The sequence below is a fragment of the Tachypleus tridentatus genome, chromosome 13, assembly GCF_004210375.1.
Source record: "Tachypleus tridentatus isolate NWPU-2018 chromosome 13, ASM421037v1, whole genome shotgun sequence".
NCBI lineage: Eukaryota > Metazoa > Arthropoda > Merostomata > Xiphosura > Limulidae > Tachypleus > Tachypleus tridentatus.
The window spans coordinates 85,460,072-85,477,520 of record NC_134837.1 but is presented as its reverse complement, the minus strand read 5'-3'; the positions used below and the strand labels follow the sequence as shown (position 1 = coordinate 85,477,520).

Below are 17,449 nucleotides of genomic sequence, written 5' to 3'. Positions count from 1 at the left end.
GTCACTTGTGTTCAAGCATTAGCGTTATCAACATCTCCCACTGACATCTCCCGTGCTACATTGGGTAAAAACATGGCAAATGCTAAAAAGTTGATAGAGTTTGAACGTGGCAGAATTGTCGAGCTGCAAAAGCAAGGTCTCTCTCAACGTGCCATTGCTAGTGAGATTGGGCGTAGTAAAACTGCTGTTGCAAATTTCTTAAAAGACCCTGAGGGATACGGAACGAGAATTTCAAGTGGTCGACCCAAGAAAATTTCGCCGGCGTTGAGCAGGTTGTCCGGCAAGACACCAGCCGATCGTCGAACCAGATTAAGGCCCTTAACGGATGCAGAATGCAGCTCAAAAACAATAAGACGGCATCTATGAGAGAAAGGCTTTAAAATCCGTAAACGTCTTCAAAGGCCACGCCTCCTTCCACATCACGAAACAGCTCGATTAAACTTTACTGAGAAACACCAAACATGGGATGTAGAAAAGTGGACAAAGGTTTTGTTCTCTGTTTGTTTGTTTTTTGAATTTCGCACAAAGCTACTCGAGGGCTATCTTTGCTAGCCGTCTCTAATTTAGCAGTGTAAGACTAGAGGGAAGGCAGCTAGTCATCACCATCCACCGCCAACTCTTGGGCTACTCTTTTACCAACGAATAGTGGGATTGACCGTCACATTATAACGCACCCACGGCTGAAAGGGCAAGCATGTTTGGCGCGACGGGGATGCGAACCCGCGACCCTCAAATTACGAGTCGCACGCCTTAACGCGCTTGGCCATGCCGGGCCTGTTTTATTCTCTGATGAGAAAAAGTTTAACCTAGATGGTCCAGATGGCTTCCAACGTTACTGGCACGATAAGGATATTCCATTGGAGACATTTTCTACATGACACAGTGGAGGAGGTTCCATCATGATCTGGGGTGCTTTCTCCTTCCATGGAATAATAGAGCTTCAGGTTATACAGGGGCGTCAAACAGCAGCTGGCTACATTGGAATGTTGGAAAAAGCATCCTCATTGACTGAAACCCCTCGCTTGTGTGGAAATAACTGGATCTTTCAGCAGAATAACGCTGCAATCCACAATGCCCGCAGGACAAAGGACGTTTTCATGGCGAATAACGGAATTCTTTTGGACCATCCAGCGTGTTCACCCGAACTGAACCCCATTGAAAATGTTTGGGGGTGGATGGCAAGGGAAGTCTATAGAAATGGACGTCAATTCCAAACAGTGCATGATCTTCGTGAAGCCATCTTCACCACTTGGAATAACATTCCAGCCAGTCTTCTGCATATTTTTTCTTTGTGTTCATTGGCTTTAAGATTTTGGCCAGCAGTGTATGTACAATTCACTCGTCAACGATGCTAACTTGTTGCGCTAGTCTCACGTAAGTTTTTTTACTGCCAAAGGTATATTGTGTCTTCATAGAAATATTAACGTCCGAAGTTAATTTTCTTCAGTTGAGCGGCTCTTGAAATCTGTAAACGTCCCAAGTCAAATATCTTTAATTTTCCGAATAATAAGCGTTTGTCATAGTTAGAGCTTCCAAGGCTTCTACTATACTGACTGTAACTGATTAATAATATTATACTCTCTCTTGGCGCATCGATTCATAATAATCTTTAGGCGAAATTTTCGAAAGTTCACTAGGCAACAATGTAAAACATATATTATTGATTCTTACCCTCGAGAATCTTCTACAACTTTGGAGGAGATTCCAGAGTCTTGCGCAATACACATTTAACAACATAAGTTACATACATTTTTGAACATGTATTAAACTGAAAGAAATATTAATATTAAAATAATCTTCAATCTGTTACAGGTATATAAAGAGTAAATAACACTAACGTTTACTACCAACTTATTCTTCCTACCTCTTCAATGGACAAACTATTTCACACAATGCATTTTTTTCTCTCTCGTCTCCAAGACTATTAATTTTGGCAGTATAAACACACATGACTTAATCAATGTTTGGATTAACCACCTGTCATAGAATTAGATCGTATGCAAGAAGTTTAATCCTTCGTTAGTAACACTGGACAGGGAAAATCGAAGAACTTCAGCTGACTTCTTGCATTCATGAATAAAATAATGGACTGGTTTACACATCTAAAATTGAAACGTTTGAAAATGAGATTAAAAAAATAACTTATTTGGTATCATATTTTGAATAATGCATGCTTTAAGTTATGGTAGGTGTCTTAATCAGTTAAAAATACATTTGTAATAAGCTAAGTTTCACGAACGTCAGTTTTTACATTATATTAAAATTATGTTGAATATTTCAGTAGCAAGCCATGTGACAACTACAGTGTAAAATTTGATTGTTTTGAATTTCACGCAAAGCTACACGAGGACTATCTGCGCTAGCCGTCCCTAATTTAGCAGTGTTAGACTAGAGGAAAGGCAACTAGTCATCACCACCCACCGCCAGCTTTTGGGTTACTCTTTTACCAACTAATAGTGAGACTGACCGTCATATTACAATGCCCCCACGGCTGAAAGGGCGAGCATGTTTGGTGCAACCTGGATTCGAACTTGCGACCCTCAGATTACGAGTCGAACGCCTTAACCCACCTGGCCATGCCAGGCCGAACAGTGGAAAAAAGAATTACATTAGAATAATATTTACATTATTTTGCGTTTTCAGACAACGTAAGGTCATGAAACTGATTGCTTTTGGAAATAGTATGCAACAACCCTTTCCAAACAAAATATCTATACACTCAGGTCAGACAAATGTGTTTAGATCATGAATTACAATATGGAAATTTTTGTGTTCAAAGAAACTCCTATATTAACTGGACTATCAATAACAGACCGAAATTTTTTTATTTTTTTTTGCTTTAACATAACAAACTTCTGGCAGAAACTTTTCAACAATGGAACTTCACTATAAGGTTTGAACACGTTAAAATGCGTGATCGTCAGACTGAGCACTACCACATGTGAAAACACTAACTGTAGGAGTGTGGCGAAGCTCCAAAATCATTTTAATATAAAGTATTCAACCCTCCGATTCCATTCATTGTTTTTATTTTGTAACCTACCACGAAAAGTGCCGAGGTCGATTTTATAAATATAAAATGTACATTCATCTTGGATAAGTGTCACAGTTGAAATAACTTAACAATTTCACCATTTCATAACTATGCACCTAACATACATAACACAGACATGTCCTTCCAGCTTTTCCATTTATTGTACATACACTATTAATAATTAGTATGTTAACTTACAAAATGATCAACCTTATCGCCATATATTTTATTTTGCCTTCTCACTTTAAAAAAAAAATTTTGGCACTTCCGATATAGAATTTATCTTTATCAAAGCATATTTAGGTAACTTCTCTAAATGTTTTTTTTTTTCTGTTATTTTGTATGTATTTATAAGAGATTTGCAAACAGGATACTGCAAAGCCAAATAGCTGCAGTAAATATGTACAAATGCTTTTATTTAAAGATTGCATAAAATAACAGCTATCTCAAAGGTGGTGGTTTTGGTTTGGTTTTAGGTAAGCTTATATCAAAGGGCGAAAAAGACGCTTTTACAAATGGTAAAAAACGACAGTTTTGTCCCTTGCATTTATTATTTGGAATAGTCAGTGTTATACGTAATATGTCGGTTATGGGATACTACTTTTGGAACTTTTATCTAACGTGAAAGCTGGATATAATTCTTACTGTTCTTGTCTCATGTAAACATTTTGGAAAGCCTCTTCTATTCAAATAGCCAGTTTAAGTAAAGACCAGCTAGTTTCGAAAATATACTGAGATTTATGAATAACTATTTTTCTGTTTTATCTTCCATGAAAAAATGTTACTGATGCGATACTTTCTTAACACGTAAGCAGAATTCAAATATACAGAAGCTGCATTATGTTACTCCTCAATCTAGATATACCTTAATTAGAAAGTTGAAACGGTGAAATATAAAACGACTTTAAAGTAAACAAGAACTGTGTTATATGATACGACGTTTTTGCTAGATGTTTCAGCCTACTGGTTAAAACCTAGACGTGGTTCATCAGCAGATAAGGAAGCAGGCTTGAACCAGAAGCCTGAGAAGTGTGTTGTTTACTACAGAAGTGAATTCTCCAGTGATATTGTGGGAATGTATGGAGTACGTACTGATCCTATAAAGATTGAAATGATGAGGAAGACAGTAACCAGGAGAAAATGAGAAATCTGGACTTTCCTAGAACTTGCATCCTGATAGTCAATTTTGTTAAAGCAACTGCACCAAGTAAAGCTGAAAAACATTTTAGGTGCACCAAAAACTGTTGCCAAATGTTCTAGTAATTAAAGTGTACTTTAGCTGAGGCTGTAATGTTGGTATATCCAAGACAAGACATTCAGTTTATCCTGAATACTGATGACAGAATTTGAGCAGTATAGAATAGAATGTTTACTCATATATGTTAGTTATACACCAATAACACAGATACAAAAAGATTCTTGTTGTGTTTGTCAAGTAATACTTCTTTCTCTTAAAAAAAAAAAAAAGTACATTGTTGCCAGTAATAGTTTTATTGTATTAGACTGTGTGTGTGGTATGCATGCATATCTTATTTCCTGTCCACTTATTTAATATATTGCTCAAATAACCTTAATACAGAAAGCCACAAATTCCTCTCACTCTAATTTCTCATAGAACTAAGTCATTCAAAAAAGGATGTCATGTAACCTTTCTCATGGGAAAAGCCACTGTAATTCAAATCAAAACACTATACAGAAACAGACAATAGTCTTTTGCACTAAGAAGTCAGGAAATGCCTTAGGAATATGTCAAGCTTTGCTTTGTAATAAGAGTAACTGTGAGCCATGTATTTTCTCCATTGTGAGAAGAATGGCACTGTTTTGATTATTATATACTATTATGTTTTTCCAGTCTAGAATATTATTCTGTTATGATCATATGCACATTATCTAAATACACTAGCTTTAAACTTTGGTTGTGTCTGTGTGCAAATAAAAATTGTTTTACTGTGTTCAGTCTCTTTCATTGCTTCAAGCTCAGTTGAAGTTAAACTAGTTCAGATTTACACTCTAATGAATATTTTATGGCAAGCCTCCAGTTATTCTGTGGCTCCTGCTAGATTATTCTGAGGGAAAACAGTGAACCTGAAAACATTATAAGTATGTATAACTAACCTGCACAGGAACAGCCACTTCTACAGTTTTCTCTCTGTGATTCTAATTATTTTTAATAATATTTAAGTGAAAGTTGTACATAAGTTACTCAATAGGTGGAATCTTAGACATAAGAAGAATGACTTTCAATGGAATTGGTTACTATGCACTGCAAGTATGCATTTGTTACTGTTTGACATTGAGCTGTACAACACAAGAGAGAGGTACTGTGGAACTTTTGTTTTTAACTGATGTTGAAAGAACATTTTGCAGTCAGGGCAATGCAATATTTAACTTTTTCAATTTTGTCTTTATGAAGTGAAATCACAAGTGCTAGTTCATTCTAAACAGATATAAAACATTGTATTTATTGTTTAATAAAAATTTGATTTAGAATTGACTTTCATTGGTAGTTTTAACTACTTCCACTCATTGTAGATATTAGTGAAGGTAGCTGCTAAGCATGAATTTAGAATTGGGTATACAAGTATAACTAAGGTGATTTTATTCATGTACTCAGACTGTACTTAAGTTGTTTGAGAAGATAATTTGGTTTTGTGGAGAATCAAATTACAAAACCTTCAAGTTTTTGAAGTGAGTGACTTAACTGATACATGGAACCAATTTACTATTCTTACCTCCCACTGTTGACTTAACTATTCCAACTTGGCCTATACATTGGCAACAAAATTAAAGGAGAAATCATGAACTCTGTTGACTCAGCTGTTCCAACTTGGCCCATATATTGGTAACCAAGTGAAATGATAAACCATTACCAACTAACAGGTGGATTACTAGATATCAACATCCAATAAAGTGTTCCTTAAACTCAAAGTAAGGAAGAGAAAACACAAAAGTGGGTAACTTCACCAGGGTTACTGAAGCAATATAAAGAAGGACTCTTCACCTATATACTTGAAGTCCAGGTAGTTGTATGGACTGGTTTATAAGCTTGTACTAGAGAAATCTGAAATGACAAACAGGACAGAAAGACCAGCAGCAGTTGCTCTTATAAAGGTCACATTTTGGATTAAACATTAGAATCTATGAAGATGATGGATGGAACAAGTATGATTCAAAATTAGCAACAAAATAGCTAACTTATTCCTATGTTTTATGGAAAACGCTGGTTGGATAAATGCTCTCACTCTTTGAAATACTTTATTACATGTGGTATTTTGGAAATAATTTTGGCCATCTTGAAATCATAAAGACATATTTCTTTGTTGCAGCAGCATATAAATAGCAAATGTATTAATATTAAATTCACACTAAAACAGAAATGTTACCTAGTTTATTTTAATACAATTGTTTACAAAAACAGTATAATTTTTCACATGAGAAATTATCTTAAACCTAATTTTACAGGGTTTTTTTGTTATACACATTATAGTACTTTGGTACCAAAAGTTTATTAATTGAATTTAATAAAAATTTCTATTAGACATATGTAATTAGTTATAGTTTTGAAATTATTTCATAAAGAAGTAGAAACAAATCATTAACTTAACAAAACCATAACCCTTTGATGTTATAAAAACTGTGTACTGAAAAACATATTTAAATTTAAAATCAAACATAACAAAATCAATGACTTTTGTATTTAAAAGTATCCTTAAGTTTTTTAATACATTGTTTAAGTTTAATGATTGCATACCCAAACATAAACTGATGTCTACAGATTTACATGTGCATGTTTTGGTATGGAATATGTGGATCAACTATTAGATATCCCTTTAAACATACAGTTAAGATTTATAAATACACTAAGTGTAGAGTATCGTGAATTATGTTACAACACAAAATGGACAAATCATCATAACAAACAGCCTGTTATTAGTTCATTTTTGATCAAAAAGATTCATCTGATTCATTATTACTGCAACTGTAGAGTAAATGCCTCAAGTTTTCAACTATATACTTTTTTCTTTTCTTGTTAAAAGGGCTAGAGAAGGATTAGTAAGGAAAAGTTTTTAATTTTGATAACCAATTTCTAAAAGAACTTTGTTACTAAATCTTTTTAAAAACAAGTTCTAATAAATAAACATTACATTAACAAAAACACACACATAAAAGGGGAGAGTTAACTGACAAGTTTTATAAAATCTCATTAGTTTAAAATCTTGTATTGAAAACTGATGATTAATGATGTTAAAACAAGAATTAAGTTAAAACCTTATAAACCTTTATTGCAATACCTCAAGGAAGACTATACAATGAAAACTATTATTTAAAACATAATAAACACTACCCATAGGTAAGGAATGGTTTTTCTTTCTCTCAATTCATTAACTGCCAGTATAGGAATAATAAAAACATGAAAAAAAAAGGCAAGTTAAATGATAAAAGTGGTAAAAACACTAAGTTTGGCACACAATCAGTTCAAGCCATAAAACCACAAGTAGTACAGGGTATATCTTGAAATGTTTAGATTTGTGTATTTGCCTTTCAAACAGTAATTAGTTACAAAATGCATGTATGTATAAAATCACAAAAACAATAGAAACTACATACACAAAAACATAAAATTCATATATTTTGACACAAGAAAATTACACGTATTAGACTCTGATGCTAGATCTTTCTTCCAGTTCAGTGCATACTGTCAGAAAACATTGCACTTTTTTATATCAAAAGTTGGAAAGATGTAAAATGATATTTTTTTCATCTCCTCCCTCAAGTTAAGAGATAAGAAAAATAAGTAAGCAATACTCACAATATTTCTATCACTAGAATTTCATGTAAACTGTTAATATCAGGTGTTGTGTGAGGGAAAAATAGTTTTTAAAAAATCAGTGAGAGTTCATTATAATTAATCAAGACAGAGAGAATTTCCTTATTCTATGCATAAATAAAAAAAATTGCCTTTTGTGATATTCAACAAAATAAATTGTGACATCTTGAGATATATTTTTACTTCAAGTGGGTTTCTTGTCATCACATGTTATTTGAATTTATTAGTGTACTTATTTCTCTTTTAGTAACAGCAACATGCATTTGGAAGACTTCTTTACTCTCTCTATTAAATGTGTTAAGACTGAACATTTATTCACCTCATATACCCAGAATTAAAACATTCACTTATCCAGAGAATTTGCATAATTAAGTTTAAAGCATTTTCCTAACAACTAACTTATCCATATGTAGTTGTTGTTTTTTTTAAAACCAAAACTATCTTGTCTGTTCATATTTAATGTAATTCTTTTTCCTACTGAGCAAGGGTATCTGAAAGTATAACTTATCCAAAAAACTTGTACATCCAAGTTAAGACCATTTCCCATGCCCTTGAGCATAGTGCCCATATATAGAACACTTAATTTATTAAGAGAGTTTATGTATACTTATATTTAGTATAATTCTCTGCCCCTTGAGCATAGGTATATATACATATTGAGAGTACTTTCTTACCCAAAAATATTGCATGCTCAAGTTGTACACCCTTGAGAATCATTACTTATAATTAGAGTTCTTTCTTTACCAATTTAAAGAATTTCTAGTTGAATAAATATACAAAAATATACACACAAAATTTCAGAAATACAACCTTAGTAACTCCAATATCTAAACATGCAATACTTTTCTTCAAAACAATTCCAAACACCTAATGGTAACATTTAACATTTTTTTCATTATTACCAAGAAACACATTCAAGCAATTATAACTACGTAAACTACAATGTCCTATTCTTACACAATCAGCACCCAAACAAAAAATACTTCACTAAGTTAAGTACTATCAAGAACCTTTACTAACAGAGAAATGCATTTATAAGACTAAAGTGTTTCCTTAACCTTTGTTCTCATATACAGAAATTTAAAACACTTTCCTGACAATTGAACACAATTACCCACATTTAGACCACTCTTTGTGTCTAAATCCAAGATGCATGTATGATCAAATTTAATGTAATTCCCTTTAGTTGCTAGTAAAATTTTTGATAGTATTTAACTCTGTATGTTGATTTGTACTGATAACAAAGGTAAATTATGTAAATTACAGTTATAATTGTCTCAATGTGTTTTACAGTCAGCACAAAACAATCTCCATTCAATTAAATATTATCAAAAACTTTACTAATACCACTATACTGAAGCATGTTTTATAACTACTTGTATTTTTGTTTTCTATTTCATATACTTTGAGACTAAGTAATAGCTCAGTAGAGCTTTGTAGTGCCTTAAAAGGAAATTATGCTCGAGAGGTACTTCCTTCCTTTATTTATCAAAGTTGAAAAAAAACAAACTGTATACTGATATCAAATAAACTATTTTATTAAAAACATTCCTGCTCAAGTTATAGCAAAATATTATTAAAAAAACATTTTAAAAGATATATAAACTACCCTTATTTATTGAGAAAATACCATTATAAACATACCTATAGATTAAACTTTCATTATAATGTATTTTATTCTGGATAAAAATTAACCTGAATTATGTAAAATTTATGCAATTTAAAACATACATATAAATAAAAAGAAAAGTAATATCATTACACTGGTCTCTGATTATATCAAAATTTGTAAAATTAAAGAGCAAAATAACTGAATAATCATGACATAACACCAGTAACAAGAATTTGGACATTACATTACAACGTACAATACCATATTTGACAGAATCTGCAAATTGTGAGGGAAATTTTTTTTTCCAAAGATATTTTTTCAAGCTGCAAGATTTTGTACTTTACAAGAATTTATATCTTTTGCAATTTTTTTACCTTATACACATACCTAAAAAATCCCTGCTCATTCCTTAGCATACGAGTCAACAGGTTTTATTAAATCTTTGGTTTACTTGTATGAAACTTTAGTATCTGAATGACCAAGTAAAACATTGTTGAATTTTAAAAGTCTTCTTCAAAGTCAGAGAAAAAGTTAATGATCATGTCATGTGGATTCAAATAAAACATATCAAATGGCTGATTTGAGCTACCTTAAAAAATTATGAAATAATTTTTGAGAAAATAACAGAACTAGTGAGAGATGTTTTACTTTCAGAGAAAGGATCATACAGTGAAGCAAAACTATGAACTGAGCTTTCAGTATATAATACTGATAAAGTGGCTAGCCACAATCCAACAACAATATACTTGCTCACTTATCAAAGGTATATTATTTAATACTATATGTTAATGGACACAATGTTTACTAATACATTACGATCAATACTAAGAACAATATTTTGTGCTACGATATCAATGCAAGTGAACAAAGCTAGGCTTTCAGTAAAACTGGAAATTTTAAAAACAAATACTTAGGATTACAACTACTTGTACAATAAACAGTTTTTACCCTAAGTATTTGGGCAACATTGTTTACTGCAAAAAATTGAGACACTGCATTAATTTAAACATTTATATTACCACCCACTGGACACAAAACTGTAAAATACCTGATCAAATAGTTAAATATCAAAATTACTGCTAAGGATGGAACTTAAAAGCTAGTGAAAACAAACATTTAGATGTATATTTTGGATCTCCTGATACTGAGTTTCCAAGCATTATAACTTCACTGCACAAAATGTACATCTGCATAAATGTGATATTACTCAGAAACATACATAAAACCACAAAATATGCTAATAAAACATTTTTGGTGACTGGTAATCTTAAATGTAAGGTTTAAATGCTTGGAAAATACAAAAAAAAAAATCATAGCCTTGTTATTTTGTATTCTATTGTTATCTCAAAGACAGATAACTAATGAGCTTTATTAACAGAAAAGTAATTAACAACATGAAGATTACATTTGTAACCAAGCCAAAAATACTTTTAGACTTTGCCAGTTTAGTCCTTTCATAAGATTAACATAAATATAAAGAGAATAAAGAAATTGAAGTTTCCAAACTTATTCATGGCAAGTGAAATTATACAACTGTAAAATTCAAATTAATTTACTGCAGTGTGGTTATACTGTGCACATGAAGTCAGAATAAAAATTCAATATTGCATTCAACAGATGTTAAACACAGCATTGTGACTACAGTGTTTTAAAGTTCCTCAAAACCATTTCCCAAACCAATATACAATAAAACTGATAGAACAGAAGGCAACTTTGCAGTTTTCCAAACATTGTGACTGCAGTGTTTAAAGTTTCTTAAAACCATTTCAAAAACCAATAAACAATAAAACTGATAGAACAGAAGGCAACTTAACAGCTTTCCAAAAGCAGAAATAAAATATTTACCCAAAATGCTACAGCTCTCTCACATTACAAAATAAATTTACCCCAAATAAAAGACTTTTTCTGACACTTAAACTTTTCACATTAGTTTTTAAAAGGAGAGATCTTACGCACATTACTTATGAAAGTGCAAATCATTATTTTAGGAAAGAATGTCCTTAAGTCCCAGAAACATGTTGCCATGTTGTAAGCAAAATGTAATATTACAATGATCACCTATTTTCTAGTAAGCTTCCACACACAAATTTGTAGAAGAAAATTTAATTTGTTTTTCAACCATTCAGAAAGTGCCAAAGTAGACCACATTAATTACCCAGCTAACACACAACGTTTTCACAATGTTGCTGGAAAGTTGTAATTTTGTCAGGTTGTCAAGTAACATTTTAATAATGTTAATTACATAATTTGCAATATTTGTCATATTGTGTTAATTTTAATGTAGATTACATGTATGTGTGAAGTCAAATAGTACAACATGCAAAGTCATTGTACAATGTTATACTAATGTTATGTCAAACATTTTTCAGAGCTCTGATATAATAGTGTGTTTGACACATAGTCATGGACATCACTGGACAAAGTATACAAAGAAAAAAATTATCTGAAAAGACTAAACTTAAATTATCACAAATATTTTGATGGCCCATGAAACAACATTGCTAAAATGTTCTTTTCTAATTGCAGGTTTTTCACAATGTGGTTTTAACATTTCCTCAGCCTATTACTCAAATTAATATTGTTTAAATATATACATATTTTAAAATGGTTGATTCCTGATAAAGTGAATATATAGTCAACTGGAATTCATCCTCTGAACAAAATTTAAAACTGTATTTTTGTGAAATTATCCAATCATTTGGATAGCCTTTAAGATGACTCAAGTGCTGAATGACTTTAGTTTTGTCAACTGTGTAAATAATGGATATTGTTTTTGGTTCTGTGTTGATCTTTTTTTATAGGATATTTGGTATTTTTGTAGTTTGATTTGTGAACTATAAGGTATGCCTAGATGTTATCCCTTCAAATTATAACCTATTTAAAGCATGATTGGACCTAGATTTTTTAAAGACACTATGGAACCTCCAAAGACTCCACCGAATAAATTGGTAAGTACTCCCTCACCTTTCTTCTACTTCCTTTCCTAAAAATGGTTAACTTAATGCACATTAACGTTCGCGAAGGTCTAAACCATAAAAAATATGAAATATTCCAATTACTTACCAAAACAAAAACAGATATCTTATTTTTAAATGAAACCCTTCTAAAAGTTAACACTAAATTTAGTCTTCCCGGCTACAACATAAAACACTCACCTGTTAACCACAATAAGCGAGGTATTGCAATACTTTACCTCAACTCCTTAGTAATCTCCTTCCCTAAACTAAACTATACCTCTGATAACGAATTTATCATTTGCCAAATTCAAACCTTATCTACCCCCATTACACTAATCGCTATGTACGTCTCCCCACAAACAAAACCCGATACCACCACACTACAGCAAATTCACGATTCCTTTCCAAACTCCATTATAATTGGCGATCTCAATAGTAAACATACCGATTTTAACTGCCAAACAACCAACCGAAACGGAACCATTTTACACCAATTTATAGAACATAATAATCTTGTCACCCTAAACAACAACCAAACCACCCACACGCATATCAATGGAAACGAAAACATCCTCGACTTAGTAATAGCCCCCAGCAGTCAGTCTAGATTTTTAACCAACTTCCAAGTCTTCCATGACATCGGTAGCGGCCATTACCCAATTTATATACAAATTTATCCCAACACCTCACCGAAAACTAGTGCACGCCCACCACTGCCCGACTACACCCGTGCCAACTGGAACCAACTTAACCAACTTATCGAAAAACAGTTACCTTCAGTTAAAACAACCGCCGTGTGTGAAACAGATATAGAAGATTATGCAGCTCAAATCACCAATACCATCCAAAAAGCCATATTAAATACCACACCTACCGCAACATACAATACCAATCCCAACTCCTGGAAAATCAACCCGACATACACCAGGCAATAATCCAAAGACGCCGTCTCACGGCGACAGTTCATATCCTTTCGTAATCCAGCCATAAAAACCCAAATCAACAGCACCAAAAACAAGATTAAAGCCCTGATAAAAACCCTCCAAACCGAAAACTGGAACAACCTATGTAATTCTATTGAAAAATCATACCCAAACCCATCCTTATTCTGGAGGAAAATCAAAGCCATTACTAACACCCAACCCTCCAACAATTACCCGACATCATATACAACAATATCTCAGCAACCTCCGACCCGACAAAGCTATACTCTTCGCCCAGTATTTCACAAACACCTTTGTCACCCCTAATATCGCATCCTTCGATCAACCTCATTATCTTGAACTACCCAAACAGTGAAATCAAACCCAACTTTGTTCTTCCCCCATTTTCCCATCACTCTCAAATCAGACAATCACCCCACTCTTACTACACTCGACCCATAACAATAACGGAAATCAAACTTATTCTTAAGAAAATCAAAAACAAAGCTCTTGGACCCGACTGCATTAGTAACCAAGTTCTTAAAAACCTTTCCGACACTAACCTTAAGCACCTTGTCTCAGTCTTCAATCTTTCTCTACTCTTAGGATACTACCCCAACATATGGAAATCCGCTTTAATTAGAGTTATACCGAAAAAAGACAAAGATCTTACTATTCCAAGTAATTACAGGCCGATCAGTCTCCTGAACACACTGGGGAAACTTATGGAAAAAAACTATAACCAATAGGATTAATTGCTATCTCAAAACCAACAACCTAATCAGCGAAAATCAAAATTCTGGTAGGAAAAACAGACAAACCACTGATCACCTTGCACGTCTCACAGAATCAATATTCAAAGGATTCAATAGGAAACAAACAACTGTCGCTACTTTTCTTGATGTCCAAAAAGCATTTGACTCAGTCTGGCATGATGGCCTTCGCCATAAAACCTTAACCATCGGCATCCCTCCTATCCTAGTTCGCTGGATATCCAGCTTTCTCATCAATCGTAAAGCAAGTATCAAGATAAACAACTCAATCTCACACCCTTTCAGTTTTAATGCAGGCGTCCCCCAAGGTTCAGTACTCAGCCCACTATTATATAATATATAAGTTAATGACATACCTTTTCCCTCACTTAACTCAACCCTCATCTCACAATATGCAGACGATATCGCCATTTGGAGCACCTCATGTAATCCCCATACTGCAGCCTCACGTGTTCAAACATCCCTGAATGCAGTATCCAAATGGTGTAATAAATGGCGTGTCATTTTAAACCCCTCAAAATCTCAAGCTATAACCTTCCATAGAAAAGTCAACAAGTATAAGAAAAAATTCCAAAATATTAAACTCAACCTGAATAACACTGACATTCTTTTCACAAAATCTGTAAGCTTTCTAGGTCTTACTCTAGCTAACAATCTTTCCTGGACCCCACACTTTCAGGAAATCACCAAACGAGCAAGCAATAGAATCTTTTTCTTGAAATGCATCAGTGGACCCAACAAAGGATGTTCCCCCAAAACCATAATCACCATATATAAAGCATTCATAAGACCCCTTTTCGAATATGGAAACCCAACCACTTGTAACATGTCTGAAAAACAATATTCACTACTACAAAACTTGCAAAACCGGGTCATTAAAATTGCCTACCGTCTTCCCAACTACACTCCCCCAAGCTACTTCAACTCCCTAACCCAACTATCACCAATTAAGGACCGATTTATCAAACTCTCCAAAAACTATTACACCAAAGCTTATAACGGAAACCGCCAAACACGGCAATTATTTCAAATAGCAGATACCCCTCTTACCTGGACTAAGTATACTTCGCCCTTAAATTGGACCATTAACCATAGTGACCAATGCTAACTAACCAAGTGTATACATGCCATTAACACTTCTTTTATATTTCAGGTTGGGCACTGGGTGGGTAGATTTTTCGGCACCCACCCAGTGAAAGTGGTTTTCTCCGGTACTCGGTTTCCCCCACACCAAAATTTTTTGCCATTGGATCTACAGATCCCAGGCAACTAGGCCCTGAAAGGTCCGTCTATCTCTACACTTCTCTATCCACCCCTCCTATTCCCTCACTCTCATGCACTGTTCTCCACCCTTCAATTTTTCTTACTCTCTGTAGGTACATTTCTACCACTCTCTCCCTTCACCACTACTCTTGCCTCTCTCTACGTTACTGGTCCCAAGGAAAATGCAAGACCCGCTGCAGCCTCGATCTTCCTGCTCGTGATCCAGCTCTCCGACTAAAGCCTATCATCCTGGTTCTCCTGCTCCTCAACAACCAAATATCATAGCCACATCCTGACACATAACAATAAAATTGATATTCCCCCCTACACGACACATCACACCTAACTCATGTGTGGGGCTGAAGAGAAACAAAAGTTTCTGAGCGCCCCTGGTTTGCCTTAGTGATATCCCTAAGGTCTTTAAAACCAAAACTACTGTCAAGTCTAAAATAAAAAAATAAGATTTTTTAAAACCTGTACAAAACTTGATCACACATGGTTGACCACATTAGCATAGCTGCCCGATAATAATTTCATTACTTGGATTGTCCTTGCATCATCAAATAACCCTACAGGTGCACAGCATGCAAGCTATTACATCTAGACAACCAGGACTGCCTCAGAGACTACACTGCTCTACAAGTATATTTGTAAATGTTTATTGCTATTGGCTTAATGTTAGAAATATATGATAAATTAGATTTCAATTGTAAAACAATAATGAATTCTTTAAAAAACAAACAACATTTTCTGATAGTGAAACTAATTTATTTGAATATCATTAGTAGGCTTGAGACTAGCAGGAATATACTTTATGCTAATGTGTTTCTAATTATTGCATTCCTTCAAAATATGATGTAAATTACAAACTTTATTAAGCAGCATAATTCATAAGTGGCACTATATTTATACAAAGCTCAAATATGCACTAATAGTTGTTTTGGGAGATTAACTCATTCAACAATTACATTTTTACTTCTGTGTAATAATGTTTCACTTATTCTAACAAATACAATGTCACTGACAAATAAGAATTAGACAGAGGTAAGAAAATTACCTTTCAAAGTATAATCTTCTTTCAATGTCAAAAACACACAGTAAACATTTGTTGTGGAAGGGAAATATATTTTAAATTCATCATACTGTAATTATTTCCCTTGCAAATAATATTCTCTGATTAAAATATATATAGTTTACTACTTTGCAGGAAATACCTCCAAGCCAAGGCTAGGAGAGAGCTAGCACAGGAGAAGAATTATTTGAATAAACTGTATCAGTACTGTGCAAGAAATGATTTTGTTTGCTTATTCATGTTCTAGTTTTGTTGTTTTTGAAAAGCTGTAGCAAAGTATTTGTACAATGTTAGTTAACAACATTTTGGCAACTTTGCAATATTGTTTTCATAACTTTATTTTGTTAGCTGGGTATAATTAATTACCAGTCTCTTTAGCAATGGCTCTTTGCACAAAACATAATGCTCCAGTTGGATAATTGCTCTAATATGATCAACACATCCTAATAATGATTTTAAAATGGCCACTGTTATGTTTCATTGCACCTTGTTGTCTTACAATAAACTTATGGCTAAAAACTTTAAAAGTACTTTACATGATTAAGTATGATTGTGCAACATCATGAAACAGATTCATGCTAATAAAGAAAAAAAAAGAATCAATAGTTTTGATTTTAACTTAACTAAAGGAAAAGGCAACACATCATCCAAATGATTTGATCAGTTGAAGAATATACAAAACTCCAGCATCATCAACTGTTATAAATACTGTAAAATCTGGAGATGGACAAATGTGGCGGAGGAAACTACCCCTAACTTCAAAAGTTTGTAGCAGTGGTTGATCCCTATGTATGTTCCACCATTTGATACTGTTGGCAACAGAAACAAGGTATTTACTATCTGGAGAAAACGCCAAATCATTCACCCAGTGATTATTATGCACTCCTAGTTTCTTAGGTGTCTGGTGCATTTCACTGTCAACACCCACTATCTAAATTGGAGAAAACAATTTCTGAATAAAATTTATCCATATATTAATTACAATAA

The 17,449-nt window shown here is 33.4% G+C and overlaps 1 protein-coding gene across 4 annotated transcripts in view; it reads right to left on the bottom strand.

Moving 5' to 3' along the window:
* Positions 1-15,191: 15,191 nt before the first annotated feature.
* Positions 15,192-17,449, bottom strand: part of LOC143237582 (apoptotic protease-activating factor 1-like) — an 88,676-nt gene continuing 86,418 nt past the window's right edge. For all 4 annotated transcript variants that reach the window (XM_076477008.1, XM_076477007.1, XM_076477005.1 and 1 more), the window contains one exon: positions 15,192-17,393. In XM_076477008.1, the coding sequence (XP_076333123.1) occupies positions 17,106-17,393 (288 nt within the window). In that variant the 3' untranslated portion in view covers positions 15,192-17,105. The remainder of the gene's footprint in view (positions 17,394-17,449) is intronic.